This window comes from Rhinatrema bivittatum, chromosome 1 (genome assembly GCF_901001135.1).
Source record: "Rhinatrema bivittatum chromosome 1, aRhiBiv1.1, whole genome shotgun sequence".
NCBI lineage: Eukaryota > Metazoa > Chordata > Amphibia > Gymnophiona > Rhinatrematidae > Rhinatrema > Rhinatrema bivittatum.
The window spans coordinates 282512491-282534925 of NC_042615.1; the positions used below are offsets into that span (position 1 = coordinate 282512491).

Genomic DNA, 22435 nt, shown 5'->3' on the forward strand with positions numbered 1-22435 from the left:
CTAACTCTGAGCAGCAGATTTATAGCACCCTGGAGGCGGGAGACTCTGCTGAGTCCATGGCCTTGGCAACCTGTTGTGCTTGGGGGTGGACCCCTGTCCTGTGGCAGTACAGGGACTGTCCACAGGGGATGGAGCACGGAAGGAAACAGAGGCGGTGTAGAGCTTCACCACTGGAAGCCCGAGGTCCCCCTGGGAGGAGCCCGTAGGGATCCGGGCCGCAGGGGCACGCTGGACACTAGAGGAGCGCTATCAGGTTTGAAGCTGGAAACAGGTTGGAGGAGAGCGAACCAATATAGAGATGTGAGGACAAGGCTAGGGACAGAGCCAGAATCAAGCAAGGTCAGGCGAGCAAGGTCAAAGTCCAGGAATCAGTCCGAGGAGTGGTCAACGAAGCAAGGGTCAAGATCCAGAGGTTAGGCAAGATCAAAGAGCAAGCAGAGGTCTTGGGAAGGCGGCAGGCAGGTCAGGAACAAGCTGAGGTCTTTACCAGTAAGTCAGTCTGGGGTAAGACCAGGGAGATGAACAACGAACAATGGAACAAGCAGGGCAAGGAAGCAGGTACAAGCAGGAATGGAACTGGAACAGAAGGATCCTGGAACGAGACTAGGAACAAGCAGGCAGGAACACAAGCAAGGGTAATCTCAGGAACAAACCAACCCGATTGCCAAGGCAAGGAAGTGAGGCCAAGAACTTCCTTTTAACATCAGTTCAATCAGGGTGTGCCGCAGAACTAGGTCCCGCCCTGGAACCTACATCAGGGCAGCTGGTCCGTGCGAGCGCGTAGGGTCATGGCTAGCTGCTGAGACGCCAAGGCCCAGCGTGAGGGCTGGTGTGCGACTGAAGGCCCGGCGACTGCCGCCGCGGGACGCCAGGGCCTAGCTGGACTAGCAAGGACCGTGAGGGAGACAGGACTGGGACCCGCTGTGTGACTCCCGAAGGTGCGCGGGACGACCGCGGGTGTGGCGCGTAACAGCCTCTATCACTTCCAGGGAGGGGAACTGCAGTTGCTTGTCACGGAGGGGCTGTGGAAGCTTGTTACTGTTTCAAGAGCTTAGTAAATGCCCTCTGCTGCTTGTCCTTTCCCCTTCTTTGCCTTTATTTTACTCCATCTTAGTTTGGTTATACCTTGATTTCTTTTATTTTACTTTGGTGCCAGCCCCTGCGGTGCTGATAAAACCTGGCTCCTTTAAGAGTCCAGGCTATGACATCATCATTGATGCACCATTTGATTTCTCTGTTTTAAACAGCTGATACCTGAGGAGAGACAGTACCAAAAGAAAAGAGCAGTATGCTGTCTCTGCCAAGCCCTGCATGGCACTGGTTTCTGCAGCACAGGTAACTTTTAGTTAATAATTTTGTTTAACCTGTTCACACAGAGAAGGTGGTAGATGTATGGAACAGCCTCCCAGTAGTGGTGATGGAGACGAGGATAGTATCTGAATTCAAGAATGCATGGGATAAACACAGGAGGATCTCTGAGGGATGGTAGGAATTGTACAGCCGAGCAGTTGGTGTGGGTGGACAGACTAGATAGGCCGTCACATTTGTATCATATGCCTTATTCCTTCCTACCCCAGCCCCCACCCCCACTAATCAACAGCAATCTCAGGTTGACCGCAAAGGTTGACTCAAAGGTTCCCAGGTGTCAAGATGGCAATAATATTCCTGTAAATTGTTATTAATGTTCTTTTATTTTCCTTTATCCCTTCCACATTCTGACTTCAGTTAGAAGCTCCTATATACGGCCCTCCTGCTACAATCGATAATTAAACTCCTTGCTGGCTCTCTGTTTACCAGCTCACTCCTTGCTCTATCACTAGGTACCCATCATGGTACCTCTAAGCAGAGGGATCTTCCAGGGCTAATGCGCCACCTATCCAGATAACATTTTATAATGAGCCAAGATATAGTACAAGTACTGTGAGGCACACAACAAAAGGAGAAGGAACTAAATCTTTTCACAGGGATAATACACCTTGTATGGTTTGCACTAGATCTAACTTGGGTTTGGAAACAAGATGGTTAAATGGACCACTGGTGTGAGGGAACACAGAGTTTCAGTGCAAAGACACGCTACGCAACTAGTTTGTGGTTCCAAAGGTTTGCATTTATTCTTGAAATAGGACAGCTGCAGATATTTACAACAGAAAGAACAATACAATCTATGGTTGATATTCAAACACTACTTAGCCGGATAAGTAGGACTTATCCGGCTAAGTGGCAGTCACTGAATATCTGGCTAAGCTTAGCGGTCACCACTTAGCAGGTAAGTAGATAGTTGCATAGTCAGTAGGCGGGCAATGGGCGTAACTGTGCAGCACTACTTATCTGACTAACTTAAGTAGCGATATTGAGATTCCATAGCAAGCCTAAACTAGTCAGATAATACTTATCTGGCTAAGTAGCGGCAAATATGGGGATATTCAGCAGCACAGCTGGCTATGTCTAAATATTGACCTCTCTAGGTATAACCATAGTTTCTTTTCTATTGGGCCACATATCTCCTCTCTCCCAGCTCCTCTGAATTAAACAACTGGATTCTTACTAAGACTTCTAAATTGAGCCTTCTGGGACATTGGGGAAAGCTTTTTGTTTAGGGCAGAAGAAGGCTCCATCTGTTTCCAGCCCACATGAATAGATCCAGAAGGATACTACTGTCTGGCCACCATGCCAAAACTCTGGGGCTGCTTTCCTTGTGCCACATGAGTATGTACACTGGCACCTCAGGTATGCCAATGCTCAGTTGCCTTCCCCTTATGGTTTCTATTTATAGGTCCTTTGGGACAGGCAGGACGGTGGTATTTTTAGGCTCTCCGGACACAACTCCTGATTTCTCAGCTATCCTTACTCCTAATGACTCCCTCAGCCCTTTCTGAGAAGTCGCTGAAAGTCTCTCAGGAATCCAGGTGCACCCCCTACTGGACTGAACCACTTCCAGCCTCCCAACAAGGGTGGAAGGATCATACCATTTCTCTGAAATAGGGCAATGGATTTACTTAAAGAGGCCTTGCACACAGCAAGTTGAAAATATGAGTTTTGAACTAAAGGCATAACTATCCAGCATAAGGCTCTTTCTAGGTAGGAAAATAAACAAATTATTTTTCTTTAAAAATGCATGTGCAAGGAACAAGAAACTTAATTGAAAACACAGATCAGGGAAATGGCAGGTGCCCTGGCAGAGCTGTAGTGTTTGAAGGACAGGGATGTACCGGAATATTCAGATAGGTGCATTGGCAGAGCTCTGTCCTCTTTTAATGTGGAGAGTACAGTAGAAGTGTTTTACTATTTGGGACTCAAATCTTTCAAAATGTTTGGTGGCTTTTAGTCCTTTCTCACTTTTCAGGAGACAAAAACGTGAAGTCTGGAAGGTGTAATGTAGTGATGGCGAACTCCAGTCCTCGAGTGCCACAAACAGGCTCATTATGGATATCCTGAAAACCTGGCCTGTTTGTGGCACTCGAGGACTGGAGCTCACCATCACTGGCATAATGTATGGGTTTTGCTTACTGATCCACAGGACATAGCAGCAGGTGCATAATAAATGGCTGAGAGCCAAAAGGGATACAGTATCTTTTTGTTTTGGCCCACCCTCATATACAGTAGTTTAAGGAAGTTGTAAGTAACGTTTTTGCAGGAGGAACTTCTCTAGCCACGTGACTGCTGAGGTTTCACTAAGAGGCATTCAAGACACACACAAGTTTACAAGGCGGAATTAATATAAAACAAATTCCTTAAACATGGTCACATGGTCCCCTACCAAAGAGGAGAAATATGGAGTTGGTGAGTGAAATTATTCTCTTTTTCCTCTCTGCTTTGGTTTATTTATTTGTGCAGTGAAATGCTGAGAGCAGTCGGTGGCTTCCTGGTTGGGGTGATGCTGTGTTCAGTTACTGGCAGAGCAGAACAGATAAAGCCTCATTTCATATGCCTTTTTTTCTGTTTGAAATCAGGAAGTAGCTATTGAAAATGCTTTTAGTACTTTACAAAATGCTCCAGAATATGTGTGCATCTATGTATTCATTTATGCCTGCAAGCTATCTACTGTATATTTAAGTGGTGCCTCTGCACATGGTGGATGGCTATGTATGATGCATATACCAGTGAGTGACAAATGTAAGTACTCGGTGCAGGTGCATGTGTTGCATATGTGTGCATACTGCACTGTCTTTGCACATTGTCAGGGAGATGGTTGCTAGTCTATTCATTACATCTACAAAGCATACCACTGAAAAAATGTATATCCTTGGAATTTTGTGTTCATAATCTAAATACCTAATTTGGAGGATAGCTGTTTGCAAATTATTAAAGAATAACGTTGATTTCTGTCTCCAAGGTTAGGATCCATGGGGGGGGGGGGGGGGAAGATGTCAGAATAGTTTCACAGGGTTGCAGCGGAGGCAGGACCAGTGCACGAGGATTTAGTGTGCTAGTCGAACCTTTGGTCATTCACCCACCTCCCCCATCGTATCTCCAGCACAGCGCTCCTTCCTCCCAGCAGCAATGGCTCCAGCACAGAATTACCTTCATTGGTGGTACTGGCTCTGGGATTTTGACACCTCCTAAATTTTGCTGCTCTAGGCGACAAAATAGTTTGCCTAATGGAAGTACTGGTCCTGAATGGGGATGGGACATTTCCTATATACGAGTTTGAGGAACTCAGGGGGTGAATTGGGGTTTCATAAAACTGCAGCAAGGGTTCTTATCTCCATGAAAGCACATCTGAGAGATGCAGTTAGGTTTATAAGGCTGCATCCACATAGTTGTTAAGGTGTCTCTCTCTATATTGTCTGAGGGGATGAATTCTGACATCTCATTGTCAAACAGACTTATTACTGTCAGTTCCTCTGTTATTTCCGGTAACTGATTGCAAGGGTTTATCCTTCTCACACTGTGGTTCAGAACTGGGTGGTTCTGCTCACCACAGAAATCCTGCAGCCAGATATCTTGATCTGTTGAAAACATTAAGGATGGGCGGACTTCTTTAAAAGGAGGTTCGTAAAGTAGTTATTTTTTTTATTTGCCAGTTTTCTCCTGCTTCTTTGATCTTCCTGTTCATTCAGAATGAGCCTGTAATGGGCTATGACACCATAAGCCTTCATCTGCATCCATCCAGGGTTTTTCTCCTATTTTATAGCCCAACATCGAGCCCAGTGACAGTCCATTGCTAGGGGCCAGAAGCCCACACACTTCCTCGGGAATCTGGTACCACATGCAGCCTAAGTCTGGTCAATCGGTGTCACCGTTAAACAATGACTGACACTCCCCTCCCTCTGTGGCTGTGAATGGGGCCTCTGCTCAGGGAAGCAGAAACCAAACCTGTGAATCAAACCTATCGGCCTTCCACACAGAGGTGTGCAGTGCTTCCACTGAGTCGGCCCTTGTACATTTTGTTGAAACCTTCCTTAAAGAACAGAGCCATTACTATTAAAATCCACACTACACTGGCAGAATTTCTCCAGCAGATCCCTGGTCTTGCCTGAGATCCTTGGCAAATATCCATTTCAAACCAAGGGGGTTATTTACTATGCCACGGTATTTTACCTCGGGAGGGCACAAATACCACGGGCAGTGGTAAAACACCATTGGGAGGAAGAGGGGAGCATTCCCCTGGTATTTTTCCCCCTCCGTGGTAAAATACTACAGTGGCTTCCCTGCAGTAATATTTCCTTAAGAAAAGATTTGAGAGGAAAAATATTGCAGAGAAAGGGAAAAAACATGCGGTGGTGGCCCCTTCACCCAGGGCCAACATCTTCTAAAGGAGATAAACCCCCAATATATAAAAGACCCCCCCAGGGGTATCTGGGTAGATCCTTCCCAGCCCCCATGCTGTCTCTTGAGATGGCGCAAAAGTAAAAATAAATAAATACATTAGTAGAATTGCGCGGCAATTCTCCATCCGCCTACCCAAACCACTCCCTTTTCAAAATTGGCAAACTCTGCCGCTCCTAATCCAAACCCCCAATAGCAGACTGCCTCCCCCAAATTCCCCCACCTAACCCACCCTCCAGACCCCCCCAAGGTCTTACACTGTATTCCTGGTAGTCTAGTGGGCCTGAGGTGTCTCCTAGGCTCTGGGCTGGTTGCCGCCATTTTCCTAAAGGGCACTGGCTGGACTTTTCCCCATCGCGTGATATTGTTTGGGGGGGAAAGGGGTCCAGAGGGTGGCTAGGATTGGAGTGCCTGAGGTCTTGCCAGGCCGCTCTTGGAGCTTGGATCTGGGGGGAATTAGATGTGGGGGTTAGACAATTTTTGTAAAGGAAAAGGTTTGGGTAGGGGCAAGGTGTCACCATGCGATTGTACAAATTTATGTTTGTATGTATGTATGTATGTATGTATGTATGTATTTATTTATTTAAAATCATTTATCGTCCGCCTATATCAGAACTTCTGTGCTAGGTGGATGGCAACATTAAAAGCATCATCATCATCAGGTATCACCTATAAATCTTAAATTAGACTCGGCTCTGCAAGAAATATCCAAAAGGATGCAAACATGTATCTATGAGGCTTGCTGATGCGGCTTTTACTAAAAGTATATTTCCTCATAGATACATGTTTGCATCCTTTTGGATATTTCTTGCAGAGCCGAGTCTAATTTAAGATTTATAGGTGATACCTTTTGCTGTTTGATTTTGATATTCAGGACCAACATAGTGCTCTTTGTTTTCGATTAAACATTAAAAGCATGACATTTTATAATATAATTACATAATTATACATAAATATATATAAAACATCTCCAAAATAACACAAACACTATGCCACAAATGCTTCTTATAAAAAACGGGCTTTCAATTGTTTTCTGAAAATTCAATGATTATTTGTTAAATGCAGTGATACTGGTAATTGATTCCACAGGATAGGACCTATAATTGAGAAGGCCTGTGATCTAGTAACTTGCAATTTTTTATTTTTTTTTTTACTTTTGAGCCACCTCTAAAGGCATCGGAGGATGGGCGGTGGTCTACCCAGAATACTGAGGGGCAGGGTTGTAGACATTGGAGGGGTTTTTAGCTGGCACGGCCCTTTTTGGAGGCCTCAGGCAAAGGGAGTAGACATCACATATTTTTTCCCTTTCCCTCTGATATATTTTCTTGTGGAGTTTTTTTGCAAGAAAAAATACTGCAGGAAAATTGCCACGGTATTTTACTGTAGTGGGGAAAAATAGTGCAGGAACAACCCTTGTACTGTTTTACTGTGGCCCGTGGTATTTGTCCCATGATAAAATGCCACTGCAGAGTAAATGACCCCCACAGGAGTTGTAGCTAACCTTTTGGAAAAAAATGAGACTTTTGTTATTTGAGGCAAGTTGCATTATTTTATTTGTATTAGATTAGGTATGTATGAGCTTCTTTGCATGCATTTGGAAATATTATGCATGCAGAGCAGCTCATTTAAATATACTGCAGTTTTTTGGGGGAAAAAATCGCATGAAAGTGAAAATATTGCTCAAAACTGCCACGATGAACTTATATCGCACAATAAACAGCGTCTTCACCCGATAAACGGTTTTTCATGCATAAGATTCTTCTCACAGCTTAGTAAATATACCCCCAAGTTTATATCAAATTGTTTCATGCACTCACTAGAAAAAAAATTCTATGGCCCTCCAAAAGGAAGTAAATCCAGAGCAGTAGGGTGGAGTCTCTACATATATTACATGATTGGTATATTTCCAAAAGGGGTTTCATTGTCCAACAAATGAGGCATTAATAGCACTACAGAGTGCTGGTGGCTGGTACAAACCATTCAACCTCCTATCTTGTAATATGTCCTGTAAATCCTCTTTTTTTATTCTGCAAATCAGCAGAACTAGAGTCAAGTCAGTAAGGGTCTGCATCACCTAAGCTATCCAGTATGGTATGGAAGAAGAACTAGGAAAGGAGATAGTGGGATTCTGTACAGATTTTATCCAAACTAGCTTGCTGTTCCTAACTAAATAATATCCCTTTCCAAGGACTTAGTGTAACCACAATTATAATATGTAAGTGGAAATCTATCATGAATGACAGGCTAATAAGGCATAAACTACATGAGTAATATGGATGTACAGCCATAATTTTTTTGGTTTCGATTCGTTTTTCATGTTATTTATTTATTTATTTTTAATTTTTATATACCAACATTCTTGTATAATATACAAATCATACCGGTTTACATTAAAAAATCTTTAAAAATAACGCGGGCCACCCAGTGCTCCTACCATGTGACAGGGGCCGGCCAATGGCATGAATACCCTGTCACATGGTAAGGGCAAATTGCCATCAGCGCCATTTTTATTAGTGGCAGCCGACGGTCCGAGAGCAGGAGATCGCTCCCGGGACCCCCACTGGACCACCAGGTACTTGTAAAAGGTTTTGGGGGGGATAGGGAGGTGGGAGAAGCTAAGGGATCTGTTTTAAAGGGTTGGGGGATGGGTTTTTTGTTTATCAGCTGGGGCGCAGCGATAAAAAAAAAAAACGATCGGACCGCACGAAAAAAATTTCACAATGTGAATCGGAACGATTCCGATTCCGATTCACATCTCTACTAACTGCACTAACCGCATCCCCTGGCAACAAATTCCAGAGTTTAATTGTGCACTGAGTGAAAAAGTACTTTCTCCAATTAGTTTTAAATGTGCTACATGCTAACTTCATGGAGTGCCCCCTAGTTCTTCTATTATCCGAAAGAGTAAATAACCAATTCACTTTTACCTGTTCTAGACCTCTCATGATTTTAAATCCCCCCTCAGCTGTCTCTTCTCCAAACTGAACAGTCCTAACCACTTTAGTCTTTCCTCATAGGAGAGCTGTTCTATCCCCTTTATCATTTTGGTCGCCCTTCTCTGTACCTTTTCCATTGCAACTATATCTTTTTTTAGATGTGGCAACCAGAATTGTACACAGTATTCAAGGTGTGGTCTTACCATGGAGCAATACAGAGGCATTATGACATTTTCCGTCTTATTCATCATTCCTTTCTAATAATTCCCAACATTCTGTTTGGTTTTTTGATTGCCGCAGCACACTGAACCGACGATTTCAATGTGTTATCCACTATGACGCTTAGATCTCTTTCTTAGGTAGTAGCTCCTAATATGGAACCTAACATTGTGTAACTACAGCATGGGTTATTTTTCCCTACATGCATCACCTTGCACTTATCCACATTAAATTTCATCTGCCATTTGGATGCTCAATTTTCCAGTCTCACAAGTTCTTCCTGCAATTTATGACACTCCGCTTGTGATTTAACTACTCTGAATAATTTTATATCATTTTTAAATTTGATTACCTCACTCATCGTATTCCTTTCCAGATCATTTATAAAATATATTGAAAAGCACGGGTCCCAGTACAGATCCCTAAGGCACTCCACTCCCCCTCCATTGAGAAAATTGTCCATTTAATCCTATTCTCTGTTTCCTGTAACCAGTTTGTAATCTACGAAAGGACATTGCCACCTATCCTATGACTTTTTACTTTTCCTAGAAGCCTCTCATGAGGAACTCTGTCAAATTCCTTCTGAAAATCCAAATACACTACATCTACTGGTTCACTTTTATCTACATGTTTATTAACCCCTTCAAAAAAGTGAAGCAGATTTGTGAGGCAAGACTTGCCTTGGGTAAAGCCATGCTGACTTTGTTCCATTAAACCAAGTCTTTCTATTTGTTCTGTGATTTTGATATTTAGAACACTTTCCACTATTTTTCCTGGCACTAAAGTCAGGCTAACTGGTCTCCGGATTGCCCCTGGAGCCCTTTTTAAATATTGGGGTTACATTAGCTACCTTCCAGTCTTCAGGTACAATGGATGATTTTAATGATAGGTTACAAATTGTTCTAATATATCTGAAATTTCATTTTTTAGTTCCTTCAGAACCCTGGGGTGTATACCCATCTGGTCCAGGTGATTTACTACTCTTCAGTTTGTTAATCAGGCCTACCACATCTTCTAGGTTCACCATGATTTGGTTCAGTCCATCTGAATCATTACACATGAAAACCTTCTCCACGACTGGTATCTCCCCAACATCCTCTTCAGTAAACACCAAAGCAAAGAAATTGTTTAATCTTTCCGTGATGGCCTTATCTTCTCTAAGTGCCCCTTTAACCCCTTGATCATCTAACGGTCCAATTGACTTCCTCGCAGACTTTCTGCTTTGGATATATTTTTAAAAGTTTTTACTGTGAGCTTTTGCCTTTGTGGTTAAATTCTTTTCAAATTTTCTTTTAACCTACCTTATCAATGTCTTATATGTAACTTAAGAACATAAGAAATTGCCATGCTGGGTCAGACCAAGGGTCCATCAAGTCCAGCATCCTGTTTCCAACAGAGGCCAAACCAGGCCACAAGAACCTGGCAATTATCCAAACACTAAGAAGATCCCATGCTACTGATGCAATTAATAGCAGTGGCTATTCCCTAAGTAAACTTGTTTAATAGCCATTAATGGACTTCTCCTCCAAGAACTTATCCAAACCTTTTTTGAACCCAGCTACACTAACTGCACTAACCACATCCTCTGGCAACAAATTCCAGAGCTTTATTGTGCGTTGAGTGAAAAAGAATTTTCTCCGATTAGTCTTAAATGTGCTACTTGCTAACTTCATGGAATGCAGCTGCTCCTTTCAGTATTTTCTAACTATTTTTCTCATTTTATCAAAGTTTCCCTTTTGAAAGTTTAGCACGAGAGCTGTGGATTTGCTTACTGTCCCCTTCCAGTCATTAATTCAAATTTGATCATATTATGATCACTATTGCCAAGCGGCCTCACCACTGTTACCTCTCTCACCACATCCTGTGCTCCACTGAGAATTAGATCTAAAATTGCTCCCTCTCTCATCAGTTCCTGAACCAATTGCTCCATAAAACTGTCATTTATTCCATCCAGGAATTTTATCTCTCTAGCATGTCCCGATGATACATTTACCCAGTCAATATTGGGGTAAGTGAAATCTCCCATTACTACTGCACTACCAATTTGGTTAGCTTCCCTAGTTGATCATTTCTCTAAGATGGCCCATTTCACACGATTACCTGGTCTCCCCACCGCTACGGAGCTAGCTCTACTCTTCATTCCGCATGTTTTTTGACTCCATGGACTACCCAGACACATTGTCTCAGATCGAGGTACCCAGTTTACTGCTTGTTACTGGTGGTCACTGTTCAAAAAGTTCAACATCATGCTGGATTTCACAATGGCTTACCCCCCTCAAGTGAATGGACCGTCTGAACAGACCAATCGGATGTTAAGGAACTTTCTAAAGGCTTATATCAATGCCTGCCAAGATGATTGGGTATCTCCACTTCCTTGGGCAGAGTTCTCCCACAACTCTCACCCATGTGCCACCACGGGCTCATTGCCCTTTCAAATTGCATATAGTAGACAGCTGTTGTCTCTTCTACCTCTTCCCCTAACAGTCCTGTCGGCAGCAGCTCAACTATCTGCACAAGAACTCCAAAAACTCTGGAGTCATACTCAGCAATTTCTCCGAAACCCAAGCCAAAGAGCCAAAAGGTTCACAGACCTTCATCGGAGGCCCGCTCCACACAGTTTAAACCTGGGGAGAAGGTATGGCTGAGTACACGCCATATCAGGCTTCCAGTTCCTTCTATGCGATTCGCCCCCAGTACATCGGGCCATTTACAGTGCTGCACCAGCTCAGGCCAGTAACCTATCAACTTTGGTTTCCTGCATCTTTGGGAATTCACAACTCCTTCCTTGTCTCATTCCTGAAACACCTGATACTCTCATGGCCCTCCGGGAAGACGCCACAGCCGCAAGAGATCGACTTGGAAGATGATAACACGTATCAAGTAAGAGAGATCTTGGATATGAGGAAGCACGGCAAGAGATGGGAGTATCTCCTTTCCTGGGAGGGATATGGACTAAAGAAGAATATGTGGGAACCAGCCTCTAACATACTGGATTAACAACTTCCTACATGGGGGGCCGTGACGTCACGACCAGAGATGGCAGCCTGATTTGAGAGCTTCTGTCCTCTCCCAGCATATCCCACATTATCTGAGCTAAAAAAGCATCATTTGAAGCAACACGATACCAGAGACGGGAGGTGAAAGTACCCTCATGGCGAAGAAAAAAAAAACTAGAGTTTCAATGCTTTACTTTCAGTAAAGACGGCCGACAGCTCTCAGAGGGCTCTGATGATGGCACGACCGCACTTCAAGATGGCGCCCGTTCACAGTCCCATAGCCCGAACAATTACACTCTGACTCTCGATTCCGCGATTGCAACTGACTCCGACCATCCCACCCACGCAGAATTCAGGGAATGGTTTGCAAATCTGCATGCCGACATTAAAAGTTACCGGCAAGAACTTTTGGCGCATGTAGAGGAGGTAAGAGAAGAACTCATCTTCATGGGCCATCGCATCGATGAACTCGATGTCCACATGGACGCCAATCAGAGGCCTCTAAATTAAATAAAAATGCTTGCGACACGGTGCAATCTGAGTGCCATCAACTTCGGGAAAAAATCGCTGATTTAGAAAACAGGGCCCGTCACAGAAATTTGCAATTTTGCGGCATCACAGATTAGAAACCCTAGCCCCAGAGAACTGCCCTGATCTTATTAAGCAATTTTGCATACATCTGCTGGCAGAGACCAGCAATGAAGCCAACTTTACACCTCCCGACATCAGACTTGACAAGGCACATAGAGCTCTCAGGGCCCCTCTACCGAATCGCAGTTGTGATATAATTGCCTGCTTCAGTGACTATACAGTAAAGGAGCAAGTAGTGTAGGTGGCCAGATCTCAAAATACCTGGAAATGGAAAGGCCAGGACATCTCTGTTTATCCTGATCTTTCCACGGCCACCCTGCAAAATCTACAATCCTTAACGGAGATCACCACATTTCTCAGAAATAATACTATCGAGTACCGTTGGTTACATCTGTTTGGCCTTTCTTTCACCCAGGATGGAATTTCATATAAAATTACAACTCCAAATGAGGCTACCCCCATACTTAATCTGCGAGGCTTAACCAGCACGCAGCCGTCAACCAAGGAAGCCAGATCGCCCACTCCTACCACATCATATCTTGCATGGCAACAAGTAGGAAAGCATAACACAGGCTGTGCCGACATTCTGGGGGATCATCTCACAGTCAGGGATCGTCTTGAGATGTTTTGCCTTTTTTTTTTTAATTTTGCTCAGCTATTCTGTAGGGAGATGAACTTTCAACTAATGTCACTTCATTCATGAGTTGCTCCCTATTCTCTTATTTTTCATTCATAGTGTTCCTTCGCTTTTTCAAGTTAAGCTCAGATGTTGCCTAAGAGACCTCAGGGCTCCTCAATGTTTATATAAGCTAGATGGGAGACGGCGGTAGATCTCCAACTCCGGTGCAGGTTCTGTGATTTTGATATTTAGAACACTCTCCAATTCCGGTGCTATCCCTACCCCCAGGAAAGGGAAGGTGATAGCCTGCATGGAGGATACCGCAGGCCAAGTTAAGTTACACGAGGATTATCAGAATCCTCAGGGAATTCATGCTACACATAATTGTCGCTCTGCTGATCTATGTATATGTAATTCTTATTTGGTTTACTGGGCAATGTTCATAGTCTGTATGTGCTTTACATGGTCTAAATATCATTTCTGGATTCTATTGCTACCTCCTTTTGACCAGGGAGATACCTTAATACATCACACTACAGAGACTTGGGTAATTACCTCTTGGTCTATAAGGTTGATGGCATTTATACATTATTCACCCTTTAAATTGTAACCATGATGAAGCTTCAAATATTATCTATCAACACTAAGGGATTAAACTCACCTCAAAAAAAGGTCTCTCTTATTTAGTGAACTCACTGTTCTGGACCTGAGATAGTTTTTCTACAGGAAACCCATCTTTCGAGGAGATATGAATCTCTTATAAAATCACCCAGATTTACTCACCAGTACTCACAGTGGGTATACTTTTTGCCTCCAACCTTATAGTTGAATGTACTTCTTGTTTATATGACCCTAGAGGTCAATATCTGTTATTATGCGTTACAATTAACGAGACTGTATATACTCTGCTTCATGTTTATGCCCCCAACAAAGACCAGGCTGATTTCTTTGAAGAAATACACCAACTTTTACTTCAAAATAATACAGGCAAGCTTATCGTAGGCGGCGACTTTAACATTGGACTCTCCCCATCCATTGATATGTCCAAAGGACACTCCTCTATGGCCAAGTCCCACATACGAGCCCTCAAAGCCTTTATGGCTGAGTTTCATTTAGTGGATGCCTGGAGGATCACATATCCCCATTCACGCTCCTACTCTTACTACTCTAAAGTACATGACTCATATTCTAGAATTGACTATCTTCTGGTCGACAAATCTCTTTATCATCTACTTCAGAAAGCCGAAGTAGGCATTATTACGTGGTCTGACCATGCGCCTATCTCTATTGACTTTCAAATACCTGGGAATTGTGCAGAGTCGCCGATTCTGGAGACTCAACGACTCCCTTTTACATGACATCCCCTATACCAAAGATGTCTCCCAAATCATTATAGACTATTTTCAAATGAATGCAGAGTCTGTACAATCCCCGATTGTGGTTTGTGACTGTTTTAAGGCATATATACGTGGGTATTTTATATCTAGATCATCATATCTGAAGAAGGAAAAAGAGTTGACCTGCTCGAACCTTCAGAAATATATCTCACAGCTCACACATCAGCATATACAAAAATAAATCCCTGAAAACCTTATCGACACTTGCTAAGGCTTGTGAAGACTTACACAGGTTAGACCTGGATCACATAGCTCACACCATGCCCTGACATAGCAGGAAGACTTCAAGGGAGGAAACAAAGCAGGCAAACTCCTAACTCACCAACTTAAAAAAATTACTTATCAAAATCACATTCTTAAAATTAAAAACAAACTGGGCCAGACAGAATCAACCAATTCAGCCATCACACATCAATTTCTCAAATTCTATCAAACCCACTATGCGGCTGAGTCCCATAACCTGGCCTCATTTATGCACCCCCAGGAATTCTTGACTCCGACCCCGCTCCATTGATCGAATTGACAACCAAACATTTTAACATAGATAAACCATCCATCTTGATGGGAGATTTCAATCTTCACGTGGATGCCTCACCGCATTCCCCCAATTGTGAAATTCTACTCTCTGCACAGTCACCTGGGCTTTAGACAAATTGTTACAAGCCCCACTCACAAAACAGGCCATACACTGAACCTTATTTTCATAAACGAAGGCATTATTTCTGCTACCAGCCAACATGTACTGCAGTCCCTTGGTCAGACCATCAGGTCATTTCATCAGAGCTACAAATTAAAGCTCACCCCCGGCCTGTCTTCCCTAACACCACTATTCAGTTCAGGAAACCTTGTTCGACAGACTACCTAAGTAATATGCTTTCAAAGGATCTAGCTCAACTTGATCTTTCAGACGCTTTCACCGCGACTTCCTCCTGGCTCAAGATAACTAGCAAAGTTGCAGAACAAGCCTGTCCAACCGTTACCAAATCACTACACTCACACCAGGATAACAGGAAACCATGGTTCACCCCAAAACTAAAGGCCCTCAAACAAGAGCTACGGAGCAAAGAGCACAGATGGCGCAAGAACCCATCAACCTCTACTCTATCAGCCTACAAATCACTGTTGAATGCCTACAGGAATGCCATTCTTAGATCTAAGAAAGATTTCTTCTCCAAAAAAATCCACCATTTCATCTTCGATTCCAAAGCCTTATTCTCTTATGTCTCATCACTCACAAAACCTTCCCCTCCTACCATTCCAGATGTCCTAGCACTTAACAAAGCCACAGAGCTGGCCATTTGTTTTGAGAGAAAAATAGCAAACCTCATAAAGCCACTTACCGCTTCTAACGTGGGAACCCCCCCACCCATCTTTACCCAATACTCCTAATCGAAACTCCACCCTAGAAGCTTTCGAGACTTCCTCCTCCCTGGAAATCGAAAACATCCTCAGGAAGCTCAAACCTTCATCCCACCCACTGGACTCAATACCCTCAAACCTCCTGCTCTCCATCCCGAACACTATTTCAAAAGCTTTAGCAGACATAATTAATTGCTCCTTGACACAAGGGATGGTTCCAGACCAACTAAAACTAGCCATACTTAAACCCCTACTAAAAAAAACCCAACCTTCCAACTACTGATCCTGCAAACTTCAGACCTATAGCTAACCTACCATTGATCTCCAAAATTATGGAGAAATTAGTAAACAAACAACTCTCAGAATACCTGGAGGAGAACAACATCCTTTCCCCTTTCCAGTTTGGATTCCGCAAAATTCGAAACACGGAGTCCCTTCTAACATCACTGGCGGATACCATTCTCCTAAACCTTGAGAGGAAACAGCCGTACCTACTAGTACTACTCGACCTATCTGCGGCATTTGATACTGTGAATCATTCCATTCTTCTGGAGCGTCTAGCTGACATTGGTATCAAAGGAGTGGCACTCAGTTGGTTTAAATCCTTCCTGGACAATAGATTTTACAAGGTGAGGATTAACAATAAGGTATCTCACCCCATCAGATCAAACCTAGGAGTCCTGCAAGGTTCAGCCCTTTCCCCTACACTTTTTAATATCTACCTGCTCCCACTCTGCCAATTACTCTCCACCTTAAAATTAATGTATTACCTTTACGCGGATGATGTCCGGATTCTTCTCCCTATCACATACTCTCTTCATAAAACCTGGTCCCACCGGAATACCTGTCTGCAATCAATTAACAGTCTGCTTACCAACCTTAACTTGATCCTCAATACAAACAAGACAGAGATTCTCATTATATCTCCAGATGAAAACCAAGTTCTCTTCAACTCCCTAAACGCGCCACAATTAGTCACAACTGCTATCAACCACTTCCCCTATGTCAGAGATTTAGGGGTTCAACTAGACAACCAATTCAATCTTAAATCATTTGTCCAAACACTACCAAAGAATGCTTCTTTAAATTACAAGTACTAAAATAACTTAAACCTCTCCTTCATTTTCTAGACTTCCGTCTGGTGCTGCAGTCCATTATCTTTTCTAAAATAGACTATTGCAATTCCCTCCTGCTTGGTCTCCCTGCGATAACTACCATTTTTTTTACTACCATTACTATTATTTTATTATTATTACTTAGATCAATGTTATTTATTGCCTTTTTTGTTCCCTATCTACTTGTTAATTGTAAACCGACATGATGCGATATTTATCGCGAATGCCGGTATAGAAAAACTTTAAATAAATAAATAAATAAATAAATAAATAACAATAAAACCACTGCAGATGGTACAGAATGCCGCTGCGAGAATACTCACCAACTCAAACAAAAGAGATCATATCTCTCCCATACTGCAGTCACTTCACTGGCTTCCCATCAAAGCCAGGATCTCGTTCAAAGTACTCATGATGATACATAAGGACATCCATAACATCGCCCCTCTCAAGCTCGGTAATCAATTCCGTCCGCACACCTCTGAAAGACCAGTCAGAAGAGCTTATAAAGGCTCTCTGTATGCCCCCCCCCCCCCTGCTAAATCTTCTCTACGTAATCGAGCGTTATCTACAGCAGGGCCGACTCTATGGAACACTCTCCCACCAGACCTCCATCAAGAACATTGTCTCCAAACTTTCAAGAAAGACTTAAAAACTTGGCTTTTCAGTCAAGCTTTCCCTGAAAACCCAAGTTCTCTCTGACGCTGTTCTTAGAACATGGACTAAGGCCTAAGGCCAACAGTTAATGGGCACACCGATCTCTCTACACAGCCCATCCCGGACTCATCCGGGTTTCTCCCTCCTATTGTTTTCTTCCGTAGGCTCTACCCCTTACTCCTTCCTGCCCCCTCCCTCCCTCCCACCCCCTTTGCCATCCTTTCTTTCCTTCTCTCCCCCCTTATCCAAGCTACTTAACCTTCCTACTTGTTTTAATGTATCTTGTATTAAAGTATTTATATTTATTTTTATTCTTATTTTTATTTTTTATTAATTCTGCGTTGAAGCTGCTTTCGGTTTGTAATTGTTCCTTGTTTCCAAATGTTTGAATGTTATAATACGCTAATATTCATTGTTTAATGTATCGCCTCCCAGCGAAAGTTCTGTTTCAATGTAAACCGGTGTGATCTGTATTCTTTACAGGAATGTCGGTTATATAAAAATTCAAATAAATAAATATCACCCAAATGGCCATAGACCAGTATTTATGATCAGCTCCTCTACCAAGCCTTACCACAGAAATGGCTACACTTCTTAATGCCGAAATTCCCACCGCTGAAATACTGGCCGCGATAAAAAACTTGAAAATAGGAAAAGCCCCAGGTCCAGATGGGCTCACCACTAAATTCTATAAAACTTTTGGCCCACAAATTGTCGCTCCTTTGCAAAAACATTTTAACTTTATTCGCAAAGGAGGTACACTTTTACCAAATTCTAATCTGGCAAGTATCACCATAGTAGCCAAGGCAGGTCGAGACCCCGCACTATGTGCATCCTACCGACCCATCTCACTGATAAACCTCGATCTAAAATTACTGGCCAAAATTCTAGCCGATAGATTGAACTGCTTTATAGCCCAAATCATACATTCCGACCAGGCTGGGTTCAGCCCGGGTCGAATGGCTAACAATAATGTACGCAAGATCATAAACACTTTGTAGGGAATTATGCAACAGCCACCTCCCACTCTGCTGTTGGCCATTGACGCAGAAAAAGCCTTCAACATGGTGCACTGGTCCTTTCTCTTCAGCACTCTCAAACTGATGCATTTTGGGGATTCTTTCCTCAACTGGATTCGGGCTCTCTACAGTTGCCCCACTGCTTGCTTAAAAATAAACAGAGGGCATTCTGCCTCTTTTCCAATACAACAAGGAACCCGACAGGGGTGTCCCATTTCCCCTCTTCTCTTCACTATTTTCCTAGAACCAATGGCCACCCAAATTCGGCTTAACCCCGAAATATATGGATTTACCCTAGCTTCACAGACTTATAAAATGTTGCTCTTTGCAGATGACATCTTACTCACAGTTACCCATCCTGAACTCTCTCTACCAGAGATAGAGTGTGAGCTTGCCCACTTCAGAGCGGTCTCCACTTCAGTGAGCTTGCCCACTTCAGTGTGACAAGTCGGAAATCTTGAATATATCCTGTACATCACAACTGGAGTCCACCCTGAAACTTTGTCACCAAGAGGGCAACCACGAGGATTAAGTATTTGGGAGTTTACATTGACAAAAAGATATCTGATCTTTATCACTTTAATTATGAACCCCTCATAACTAAAATCGCCCAAGATCTAGTTAAATGGGATCGTCTGCCATTGACTTGGCTTGGTCGCCTGGCCACTATCAAAATGAATATCCTTCCTAGATTTCTCTATCTTTTCCAAACCTTACCAATAGCTATACCAATGCCACACTGAAGTCTTGGCAACAGAAGCTGCTACGTTTTCTGTGGAGACACAGGCCTCCCAGGGTGTCCCGAGTGGTGCTATATCAAGCTAAAGAACAGGGGGGTTTAGGCCTACCAAACTTAATATGGTATTATGCAGCTGCTCAGTTATGTCCCATCATTGACTGGCATCGTAAAAGGGATGCTAAGCAATGGGCCCAGATGGATCAGGTGTGGATACCTGAAATGCCACTTGAGGCACTGATATGGCAACCCCGCAACTCATGGCGACCATGCAACCTCATGGCACCAACCACCAGACACTCTCTACACGTATGGTTTGCATGGAAAAGTAAATTAGTGGGACAGGCATCTTATTTCTATCAGACTTCTTTATTCCATAATTCTCATTTCCCGCCATGTCAACCAGCTCATGCTTTTCAGAGATGGAAGGATAGGGGAATCACACAGATAAAGCATTGTTTCTCGCATAACACTCTTCACACTTTTGATAATTTGCAATCCTTGTACCATATACCTCCTGTTGAATACTTCTTTTATATGCAAATTAAACACTTTCTATTATTACTTGAGAGAAAAGGACTCCTATCTCGGGAGAGGACTCTTTTTGAAGGATTTTGCTCGGAATCCCAGCCTCATCGGGGATTGATATAAAAAATATATAAATTACTTAACACTCGACTACCCAACAAACCCTCACATATCCGAGCATGGGAGCAGGATTTAGAGCATAGTTTCACAGCTGATGAGTGGTCTCAAATTTATTTGAGGATCTCCACCGGCTGTGAATCTACATGGATTGTGGAATTGAACTATAAACTTCTCCTCAGATGGCATCTCACTCCCCTCCATCTTCACAAATTTTGTTCTGCTTCCAGCTCTATGTGCTGGCGGCAGTGTCTACAGCAGGGTTCATATATGCATATGTGGTGGGACTGCCCACCCATCAAACCGGTTTGGCAAGCTATTTCGGATATACTTACAATTATCTTAAAGGCTCCCTGTCAGCTTACCAAAGCCACTGCGCTTCTCAATGTACAAGACGATTATTTTTCCTCTTCTCTGCAAACTCTTATACACCAGTTCTGTACAGCCACAAAAATGGAAATTGCTCTCGCCTGGAAAAGCCTCAGACCACAGACCCTCCTTGAGATATTGAATCGCCTTGACAAAATATGCACGCTTTACCGACTCACGGCACTCAAATACCCACAAGCTGAGGCAGCATGACCTCATTTGGGAACCCTATTTGTCATGGAGACAACTCTCCTTCAACAATGGCAATCGATTATCGGCTGTTCCTCATTACTGTCTTGGACCATTGTTCTCATACATTCTTTTTCCTTTTCTCATTTTTCATACAGATCTATGATTGACTTCTTTCAATCCTTGACCTTGCAAGGCTGATATCTACTGCTTCTGTGTAGCATGACGGGAAGGGGAGAGGAGGGAATTAACTTTGCTTACGGAAAAAAGTATTGCTGTACTGTTCATAATATTTGCTGTGATGTTTTGCAAGTACTTGTTATTATCAGCAATAAAAAAAATTATAAATTAAAAAAAAAAACTTCCTACATGAATTTCATGCCATTCACCCCAGGAAACCCAAGCCCTCAAGGTGGGGTTTAGAAGAGGGAGTACTGTTGCGCTCGGCATCTGAAGGTTCCCCTCACGGACCCCTGCTCTTGCCTCCACCCATTCTGATGCGGACGTCCCTCCTCCAAAACCATGGTAGGCGGTCTGGCAGCACACTGTGCAGCAATCACAGCAGGACGCCACTGTGCCTGGTCCTGCTTCCCTAGGAGTGCATTTGCACAGACTACCAGCCTCTTAAAAGGACAGTGGTGGTAATTCAGCAAAGGTGCCTCCTGATGACATCAACAAGCTGCCTGGTATTTAAGGCTCCCTCCTGAACTCCACAGATGCCTTGGCAATGAGTCGACTTTTCCTGGAATAGTGTATTGCCCGCATTCCTGCCTTCGTTTCCTGGTTCCTGCCTTCATTGTGGTTTCCTAAGTCCATGTCTTCTGACTGTGGTTCCCGCTGTCTGGTTGTCCCTGGTTCTCCTCATCTATGGTCAATCTTCCTCTCATCTGTCTCCAGCATCTCTTCGTGTTCCCATGGTCCTTATCCTCCTCCTCTTCGTTTCTCTCCGTGGCTTGATCTTCTGACTTTGACCCTGGACTGGACCCCAGTGCTACTTGAACTCTGCCTGTCATCGATCACTGCCTGGATACTGACCTTGATGCATCTCTGCCTGCCTTCGACCTCTGCCTAGACACCGATGTTGCTAATGCTTCACCTGCCCTAGTCTCCTGTTGATCCTGGCCTGACCTCCTGCTGCTTCCTCAGCATCCTGGTCTGCAGCACTTCTCACCTGCCTGAATTTCCATCACCACAGATGCCCCCACCTAAGACCAGCCAGCCCTGGTACACAAGGGCTCAAGCTAAGGGGAACATGGGCTGGTATTGGCCAAGCTCCAGTTGGGCTTCTGCTTCTGCCAGTTCTGCCTGCCGATGGTGGGACCTGTGAGGCTTCTCTCCACAGGTAGTACCAACTCCCCCTTGGCCCAAGGGTCCACATTCGCAACACACTCTCTCTCTTTCTCTCTCTCTCTCTCTTTTCCCCCCAGACTTGTGCAGCAATGCTCCAGTATGGTCAAACAATGTCCACAAAGCACAACAAAAACAGCAAGTCTCTTTTCACACACTCCCTCAAAGCTTCCCACAAAAGGAAAGCCCTTAGGAGGATGTACCCTTTCTTCCTGGGCCCTCCCAGTATGTTTTAGGTAGCAGATTTCCTTCTCTCTCTCTCCCTCTGTATCTTCTCTCAGTTCTCATTCACAATGGAGTCTCTGGCTGATTTGTGTGGAAAGTCAGCAACTCCTCAGGACCTTTGTCTGGCAGGCAGCTTCTCTCTGATTCTCCCTGAAGGACAATCCTCAGCAGTACTCTGCTTCTGAAGGGCTCCTCAGACTCAGAATTTCCACAGAAATACTTCTCTCGGCACACTTTGAAATCCCAG

The 22435-nt window shown here is 43.6% G+C and overlaps 1 protein-coding gene across 1 annotated transcript in view; it reads left to right on the forward strand.

The window, feature by feature from the left end:
* The first annotated feature begins 3688 nt into the window (after positions 1-3688).
* LOC115087992 (dedicator of cytokinesis protein 2-like) overlaps positions 3689-22435 on the forward strand; it is a 1829205-nt gene continuing 1810458 nt past the window's right edge. Inside the window, exon 1 of the mRNA XM_029595813.1 lies at positions 3689-3780. Within this exon, the coding sequence (XP_029451673.1) occupies positions 3738-3780 (43 nt within the window). The 5' untranslated portion in view covers positions 3689-3737. The remainder of the gene's footprint in view (positions 3781-22435) is intronic.